At 45.0% G+C, this 9,688-nt stretch overlaps 1 protein-coding gene across 1 annotated transcript; it reads left to right on the top strand.

Annotated features, from left to right (window-relative positions):
• The first annotated feature begins 8,912 nt into the window (after positions 1–8,912).
• Positions 8,913–9,297, top strand: LOC101598635 (histone H2B variant L1-like). Its single transcript, XM_004651394.2, has one exon. It carries the CDS (start codon positions 8,914–8,916, stop codon positions 9,283–9,285), a length of 372 nt encoding a protein of 123 aa, XP_004651451.2. The 5' UTR covers position 8,913; the 3' UTR covers positions 9,286–9,297.
• The last annotated feature ends 391 nt before the right edge of the window (positions 9,298–9,688 follow it).

Here is a 9,688-nt window from a genome sequence, read left to right as displayed (position 1 = left end):
AGTCCCTTACTTATCACTCATCCACATACTTCCTTGAGACATGGTCTCTCCCTCAAGCTGGAGCCCCTGTCTGTAAACTCGCCCCAGCAATGCTCTATCTAGTCTCTCACCCCCTTTGCACCCCACAGAAGATGGGGGTTACCAACATGCACAAACATGCCAGCTTTTTTTTAAATTAAATTTTATATGCACACAGAGAGAGAAAGGAGAGGGAGAGAGAGAAAATAGGCACACTGGGACCTCTAGCCACTGCAAACAAACTCCAGATGCATGCACCACCTTGTGCACCTGGCTTTACGTGGGTCCTGGGGAATCAAACTCAGGTTGTTAGGCTATGCAGACAAGCTTTAACCAATGAGCAAGCTCTCCAGCCCAAAGTTTGTTGTTGTTGCTATTTTGGTTTTTTGTTTTGTTTTTCGAGGTAGGGTCTCATCCTAGCCCAGGCTGACCAAGAATTCACTCTGGAGTCTCAGGGTGGCCTCGAACTCATGGCGAGCCTCCTACCTCAGCCTCTGAGTGCTGGGATTGCAGGCGTGCGCCACCACGCCTTGCCCAGCTCTTTTAAATATGGGTTCTGAGGAATCAAACTTGGTAATCTCCAGTCCAAGAGGCCTTTGTGCTCACGTGACAAGCACCCGTAACTGCTGAGCCGCCTCCCCGAGCTGGGTTGGGTTCTAGTTACTGTTGCTGCTGGTCTTCCTCTCCCTTGGCTCCGCCATTCATCCAGGCCTAAGAACCACAGGACTAAAACCCTGTTTTCCTGTGTTTCTTTGTTTTCCTGTATCCAAATACTACCAAACAAGATTCGATGATCAAGTTCAGTTCCATATTGCCTCTTGCAAATCATATCCTTCCTTGCAAGTACTTTATTCCTGTACCCAACACACCCCTTCCCACCACCAACAACTTTATCTATATGGATAGCTTTTTTTTGGGGGGGGGGGTTGGGTCTCACTCTAGCTCAGGCTGACCTAGAATTCACTATGTAGTCTCAAGGTAGCCTTGAAATCACAGCGATCCTCCTACCTCTGCCTCCCAAATTCTGGGATTAAAGGCGTGCGCCACCATGCCTGGCAACCTGGATAATTTTTGTAGCCTTCAAAACACAACTAAGGGCTGGAGAGATGGCTTAGCGGTTAAGGTACATGCCTGTGAAGCCTAAGGACCCCGGTTCAATTCTCCAGCTCCCAGGTAAGCCAGATGCCAGATGGAGTTTATTTGCAATGCCTAGAGGTTCTGGCGCACCCATTCTCTCTCTCTCTCATAAATAAATATAAAGTCTGCCCTGGCTACCTGAATAGTCCAACCATCACTCTTTTTATTAATTTTCATTTTTTAAAATATTATTGGGCTGGAGAGATGGCTTAGCAGTTAAGACATCTGCCTGCAAAGACTAATGACCCCAATTCAATTCCCCAGGACCTAAGTAAACCAGATGCACAAGGTGGCACAAGCGTCTGGAGTTCGTGGCTAGAGGCCCTGCATGTCCATTCTCTCTCTCTCTCTCTCTCTCTCTCTCTCTCTCTCTCTCTCTCTCTCTCCTCTCACTCTTCCCCCCCCCTCTTTCTCTCAAATAAATAAGTAAATATATTTTTTAAATATTTATTTATTTGCAGACTGGAGAGATGGCTTAGTGGCTAAGATGCTTGTCTGCAAAGCCAAAAGACCCAGGTTCGATTCCCCAGTACCCACATAAAGTCAGATACACAAGCATCTGGAATTTGTTTGCAGCAGCTGGAAGCCCTGGGGCACCCATTCTCTCCCTCTCTCCCTCTCAAATAAATAAGTAAAAATAAAATGATTTTTAAAAAAAATTATTTATTTGCAGAGGGAGACAGAGAAGAGCGGCAGGGAAAGAGAGCGAATGGACGTACCAAGGCCCCTACCTGCTGCAAACTCCAGATGCCATGCCCCACATTGGGCATACAGCCTTATGTGGTCACTGGAGAATAGAACCAGGGTCGTTAGGTTTACAGACAAGCGTCTTACTTGCTGAGCCACCTCTCCAGCCCCCACTCTTTCTTCTTCTTTCTTCCCTGGATGCCCTTCACAGCTCTTATTGATAATCACTGAGTGTTTTTTTCTACGATGGTTGGCTTCAGTAAATTATGAGGCTTTGAAGAGCAGGCATCCTACCCCCGTCATTTCTACGTCCCTGCAGTGTCGCTGGGTGGTCTCTGGCATACGCTGGCATTCAGTAAACACATGTGAAGGAGAGGAAGTAGGAGAGAACAGATGGAGAAGCGGGTTTGAGAAGGAGAAAAGAAATTCTCTTACTGTCATTCTCCAGCCTTCCAAAGATAAACCCCAAGCAGCATATTTCTGGAACTATGCTTTGGGGACACAGCACAGAAAGTAAAAATCCAACGCTCCATTTGGTAGGAAGAAAAAAAAGTTGACAAGTAAGTCCACACATAGAAACCATTGAAAATATACTTCTGGTCCTCTGGAAGGGCAGTAGGATTTAGCTCCATCTTCTATGCCCTGGGTGACCGAGATCCACTATGGAAATCCCATTCTGTTGCTGATATCATCCATGGCGAGAGCCGAATAATGCCTCCCAGAGATGTCCCTGTCCCAAACCGCGAAACATGTGACTCTGTTCTGTAGTTTAAAGGACTTCACAGATGTGACTGAGATAACGACCCTGAGCTAGGAAGAATTATGCTGGGCTCTCAGTGTGGGCTTTCAGTGTAACGCGAGAGCCTTGTGGGTGAAAGAGCGATGTCATGTGAGAAAGACTCCACCAACTATTTCTGGCTCTGAAGATGGAAGAAAAGCCAAGGAATGCAAGCGGCTAAAAGCTAGAAATGGCAAGAAAACACCTTCTCCCCAGAGCCTCCAGAAAGAGACACAAGCCCAGTCAAATCCTTGGTTTTAGTCCAGTGAGACTAATTCACACCTCAGACTGCCAGCAAGCAAGATAGTAGATTTGTGTTAACACCCCTAAATCTTTGGTGACTGGTCATAGCAGCAATAGGAAGCTAACACAGTGGCTTCAAAATGTTCCCAGAGGACATCCGTGCTGACCAGCGCAGGTTCTCTGGTTTCAATTAACGTTACCTCTGCCGTAGTTATAGTATTGTGAAATAGTCACTAATTGTCCTCATGACGACCTTGAGCCACTAACAGGATCATGACTCATCAATGAAAGAATAAGTTGTAACTTAAACAGTACTTTACTCATGGAAGGGTGGGGACCATGCAATGCATGTCTCAAATAGGTATGGCAGGAGAGCATGAAATGGCACTGAACTTTGAACTCAAACACAAGGAGTTTCAAATGACTTGGAAACTTGAGACCTTTGATACACGGTCATCAGTCCTGTTAGCACACACCAGACTTCATCTAAGACCTGAAAGATGGAGCAGAGGAGAAGGGGAGAGAAAAAAGAAGTCTTCACACTTTCAGGGTAAGACAGATACAAAACTCTCAGATTTGTTCCATTGCCCAATGAAGAATATGAGGAAAACCTCCCTGTTATGTTGAAAGATGCATGTCTCTTCTTCAGGTCTCTTCTCATCTCAATAGAAAGTCATCCACATTTGTAAAAATGTTTTATTTATTTATTTGAGAGAGAGATAGAGAAAGGGAGAGAGGCAGAGAGAGAGAGAGAACAGGCACACCAGGGCCTCTTGCTACTGTAAAGGAACTCCAGACACATGTGCCATCTTGTGCATCTGGCTTAATGTGGAAACTGGGGAATTGAACCTTGGTCCTTAGTCTTCACAGGCAAGCACTTTAACCACTAAGCTATCTATCTCTCCAGCCCTCATCCATATTTTTAATGACTTATTAAATGTGAAACGAAAGTTTGAGTTATCCCCAAATGAGTTAGAAAATTTTACAGAATTGTTATCCCCTTCTCAATGCTCTGGTAAATCAGTATTTTCATGTATAGTCAATTGTTTGGAGCTTTAAAAACTCTTTTCTTGGGCTGGATAGAGGGCTCAGCAGGTAAGGCACTTGCCTGTAAAGCCTAATGACCCAGGTTCAATTCCTCAGTACCCACATAAAGGCAGATGCCCAAAGTGGCATATGCATCTGGAGTTCCTTTGCAGTGGCTGGAGGCCCTAGTGCACCCATTTGTTTTTCTCTCTCTTTCTCTTTCTCTCTCTCTCTCGCTCTCTCCCCTTGCATATAAATATGTTTAAAAACTTTTCTTTTTAAAAATTTTTATTTATTTTATTAATTATGAACTTTACTGTATGAAGAAATCATGTGTTGGTCCTGTTCCCCTTATGTTATCCTTTTGCATCCCCTCCTCCCTGCCCCCATTCCACAGAGGGGCCTCCTCAGTGGGGTTATTGGTATTCACTATGGGGTTATGAATGCATCAGTCAGCCTCTCTGGGTAGGGAGAGACAATGCCTCAGGCTACTCTTCCCATGACAAGTCTCTGACAATCTTTCCATCTCCTCTTCCACAAAACTCCCGGAGCCTTGGGCTGGAGAGATGGCTTAGCAGTTAAGCGCTTGCCTATGAAGCCTAAGGACCCCAGTTCGAAGCTCGACTCCTCAGGACCCACGTTAGCCAGATGCACAAGGGGGCGCACGCGTCTGGAGTTCGTTTGCAGTGGCTGGAGGCCCTGGCGTGCCCATCCTCTCTCCCTCTATCTGCGTCTTTCTGTCCCTCTCTGTCTCTCTCAAATAAATAAACAAAAATAACCAAAAAAAATTTAAAAAAAAAACAAACTCCCGGAGCCTTGACGGCTACCTTATAAGTCTAGGGTCGAGCTCTCTGCGGCCTCTGTGTTTCTGCTTTGATGAGCTTTGAGTGTCCTCAGTGTCTGTTGCCATCTCTCTGGAGCTGGTTGTCAGGCGAGCAGTAAGAGCAGCACTTGTGTTTAAATGGCCACTTCCTCTGTGATGTCTCCTGGGCCCTGGCAGATGTGTCATGCCAGGCAGTCAGCTAGCTTTTCTTGTCATATTGACGGACCTTGGTTCTCCCTGATTTTCTCTGCCATCTGTAAAAGAAAGAACACATTCTCCAACCAAGGGTGAGAGCAGATGGATTGAAGGGAATGAACATATAATTAACTGAGGGACATTTTGATGGGTGTGGCCACTCTTCTTAGCCAAAGATGAGTGGGAGCTTCTGTCTGGCGTCAATGACCTTCCTAAGATTCCATAGGATTCTGACTTGGTTATCAGTACCAAGTGAGAGTTCTATTCCACTGAGCAGACTTCTCTTCCAATCAGAGAACCGCTGATTACCGGCATAGGCTGTGTGCCTCTTTTGCCCAGGTATACATCTTGTCTGGCTGGTTGATTTCATAGCTTCCAGATCCCCTGCTTATTCACACTGTTGGTGGCCATTAACCCCCAGTAGCTCACATAGCACTTTTTAGCACTATGAGGGCCAATGAGCAGGGAGATGGCTCCCTTCTAAGTTCCAGCTTGATAGTCTCTGTCCATGACCTGTCGTGTCTTCAGCATTAGGGTCTTACCATTTAGCTCTGACAATAGCCTGCATTGGAATATTCTTCTTTTAGCCTCTGTAATATATTCCTTCCCACCTCCCTCCACCCAAACACAGAACCACTGAGACAAAGCAACCCGAAAGATGGATGTCACAATGTCAGCTTTCTTACTATTTGAAGACCAGCCTTCAGGTGTGGGGCAATAAGAGCTTCTTGATGTGGCTAGCACTACAGATCTAAGCAAAACGACCACCCAGCCTCCAGAAGCATCCCAACAATGACCCATTTCTGAGGACTAGCTGTCTTTGTCAGTTGCCCAGGAGAATCCAGAGAGAGCTGAGATGGGTCTGCTGGCCTCGCCTCCACCTCTTCTAACCAAACAGGGCATTTTCCCAGGTAGGTGTCAGAGCAAAAGGCCAGGAGTCTTATTCTAGGAGAAACTCTAACATGGACAGGTGGGGAAGAGGGAATAAATGTTCTCCACCTAGTAGTTATTCTAAACAGTAGCACATCGAGCTGAGCTATAATTAAGCAAACCAAGGGATTATGTGTAGAATAGTCTGCAGCAAAATTAGCAAGAGCCAACTAAAGAGCTGTCACCCCAAAGCCACGTAGAAGCAGTGACTATCATCTTAATGTGAGGAGACCTGGGCTGAGGCTTTTTGTGAGCAATGGAGTGGACATTGCACAGGGTGCTGTCTTCAGAAATTGTAGTTGGGAGCTGGAGACATGGCTTAGCTGTTAAGGTGCTTGTCTCCGAAGCCTAAGGACCCAGGTTCAACTCCCTAGAACCCACATAAACCAGATGACGTACACACACAGGTGGAGGTTACGCACAAGGTAGCAAACACAGCTGGAGTTTGTTTGCAGTGGCTAAGGCCCTGGCATGCCAATTCTCTTTCTCTCAGGCTGGAGAGATGGCTCAATGGTTAAGGTACTTGCCTCCAATTCTCTCTCCCTCCATCTCTCTTTCTCTCTCCCACCCCCCCCCGATTAAAAAGAAGAAGAAGAAATTAGTGCTGGATTGCTTGGCAGTTAAGGTGCTTGCTATGAAGCCAAAGGACTCAGGTTTGATTCCCCAGAACCCACAGAAGCCAGATGCACAAGGTGGCACATGTATCTAGAGTTTGTTTGCAATGGCTACGGGCCCTGCCATGCCCATTATTCCTCTCTCTCTCTCTCTCTCTCTCTCTCTCTCACACACACACACACACACACACACACACACAAATAAATAAATAAAAAATTTTAAAAATTATGCTTGTTTCAAATTTGTCTCTATAATAACATTTTGGCTCATTTCATATTTTAGTGGGATAAGGTTAAAGGCACTTGCTTGCAAAGTCTGATGACCTGGGTTTGAATCCCCAGTAACCAAGTAAAGCCAGATGCACAAAGTGACACATGCACCTAGAGATCGTTTGCAGCAACAGAAGGCCCTTGTGCACCCATTCTCTCTCTCTCCTCAAATAAATAAATAAATATTTTAAAAGAACTATGTTCTAAAGCCAGGTGTGGGGAATGCATGCCTATAATCCCAGCACTGTAGAGGCAGAGGTAAGATCTTAAAAAAAAGCAGATCATGTCATGAAATTTATAGTTTATAATATATTATCACTATAAAAGAGTAATGATCAAAGTCTATATATCATAATTAAACAATAAAATAGAATTTTTTTTTTATTTTTCAAGGATGAATCTGGCTGACCTGGAATTCACTATGTAGTCTCAGGCTGGCCTTGAACTCATTGATCTTTCTACCACTGCTTCCTGAATGCTTGGAATAAAAGAAAATAGGAGTATGTTGCAGTCAGGTTCACATTGCTGGTAGAAATCACCCAACCAAGAGCAGCTTGTGGGAAGAAGAGGTTTATTTTCACTTACAGGCTTGAGGGGAAGCTCCACAATGGCAGGGGAAATGATGGCATGAGCAGAGGGTGGACATCACCCTCTGGTCAACATAAGCAACAGGAGAGTGTGCCAAACACTGGCGAGGGGAAACTGGCTATAACTCCCATAAGCCCGCCCCCAATAACACACTGCCTCCAGGAAGAGTCAATTCCCAAGTCTCCATCAGCTGGGAACCTAGCATTCAGAACACCTAAGTTTATGGGGGACACCTGATCAAACCACCACAGAGTTTTAATTCTTTGGTTGTACATATTTGCTCCTGAAGAACTGAGAGGGAAATTATATCACGTATTCGCCCTGCTGTCTGCAGAGCTGGAATTATTCAGGCACATGTGTTCGAGTCCAGCCCCTTCCAGACACTGCACCCAGGCAGGCTGACTTGTGGATTCAGCCCCAGACCCAAAACAAAAGGCCTGGCTGCTCACGGGGCTCTTGGTGGGCTTTTTTTTCTTTTCCAGTTCCTGGGCTGCTCATCTCTCAGCATCTGAGGTTTTCACCACCAGTAAGGTTTTGGCCTTCCCACCCTGGCAGCTTAGCTTAGTTTAGTAATCAATAATGAAACCCAGCTTAGGTCAGCTGCTGCCAGGGTGGAAAAGGATATACATGGGCCCTTAGGCAGTGTGGATATTCCCATTCCTCACACTTTTATTCTCAGACTAACCGCCCCTGCCATTGCCCCTTCTTTGGTCTGTGAACTCTCCCTCACCCTTCCTGAACTTTATGGAATAAAGTGTAATAATTCACAAAAGTTGCCCTCCTCGGTCCTCAGTCTTATTTTATTTCAATTATTTTTATTTATTTAGTTATTTATTTTTGGTTTTTCAAGGTAGGGTCTCACTGTAGCCCAGGTTGACCTGGAATTCACTATGTAGTCTCAGGGTGGCCTCAAACTCATGGCAATCCTTCTACCTCTGCCTCCTGAGTGCTGTGATTAAAGGCGTGTGCCACCATGCCCAGCTTTATTTCAATTTTTTAAGTAAAGCAGACATGAGCTCTGGTTTGGGGGTTGGCATTTGAATCCCCAAAAGTAAGTCCCGTTTCAGAGCTAGATCTAAAAAAAATAAATGTAGGCTTCATTTTTAAAATAAGTCGTAATTCATAAAACCAGAATAATGTTATCTTTATTATAAGGCAATCATTTTGATATTTATAATGGCTTACTTAAGTATTCGCTTGGTTATTAAATGAAGTTATGCATGCTTTATAAACACAGTGACCTCCACGAAAGGCTTTATGGAAACTTACTGTTCCATTCTTGTATCAGCCCTCTGTGTTGATGAGACTTTGCCTAATTCTGACTAAATTGATAGGAAGTTTGCAAATAATTAAGAAACAAAGCTAGGCCCCGAGCTTTTCTGCTTTCTGCTGAATGTGGGCCACAGTTCCCCAGGAAAGCAGGAGAGTCAGCATGCCCTTGGCAACAAGCCAGTGCTGTTGCTAAGTATTTGTGACATGTGTGAGTAACTTCCAATCAGAGAGAAGCCTTGGTGGGCTGATTGTGACATGTTCCTATAAGTAGGATGCTAGCCCCATTCCTCAGGCCCTTCTCCTTTCCACCTGACAAGAGAACAACATCTACAATGGCCAGATCCAGCATTAAAAGATTCAAGTACTCCAAAGGACACCTAAGCCCGGTCTCCAGAAAGACATCATGTTATTCCAGTGTCAATTTTGGCCACGGAAACTACTCCCGCTATATCAACTGGGTCCTGAAGGAAGTCGTTCCAGATAGCCACATAGCATCCCGCACCCTGTACATCATGAACATGCTCATCAACGACCTGTTCGAACGCATTGCGACGGAAGCCCGCCACCTGATGCATTCCAGGAATCGCTGCACTCTCACCCCACAAGATATCCAGAAGGCTGTGTATCTGCTCCTGCCCAGAAAGCTGGCCAAATACGCGGTGACTTTTGGAAGTGAAGCAGTCCATAGATTTGTCTGCTCCTAGCTACAGCCTGATTGAAACGGAGGAAATAAACCCAACTGCTAAATAGCCACCTTCTGTGCTGTATTGATTCTTCTGTTTTATTTCCTAATTCTTTCCCGGTTCTCTTCTCTCCAGAGATGAATTAGTCTCCCCCTGTTTTAACTATTTGACCAGTTAGATCTTCCTGACAATTGCCAGAAACTTTGGTGTCCCTAGCAATGTAAAGTTCAGTATATAAATGCTATGTTTACTGTATCTTTCATGTCTTGTTAACTATGTATGGGATTATTAGCTGCTTGAGCACCAGGTTACATTTATTCAGAAGTATATCAGCACTGACCATTTTTTCATCAAAAAGTATTTATAGGCTTGGTGGTTCATGCCTACAATCCCAGTACTCTGGGGGTTGAGGTGGTAGGATTGT

The sequence above is a fragment of the Jaculus jaculus genome, chromosome 14 (assembly GCF_020740685.1).
Source record: "Jaculus jaculus isolate mJacJac1 chromosome 14, mJacJac1.mat.Y.cur, whole genome shotgun sequence".
NCBI classification, from domain to species: Eukaryota; Metazoa; Chordata; class Mammalia; order Rodentia; family Dipodidae; genus Jaculus; species Jaculus jaculus.
This window is presented reverse-complemented; position numbering and strand designations above follow the sequence as displayed.

What these genes read in the sequence shown, in the direction of transcription:
- LOC101598635 (XM_004651394.2), top strand. Translation starts at nt 8,914, where the DNA reads ATGGCCAGATCCAGCATTAAAAGATTCAAGTACTCCAAAGGACACCTA.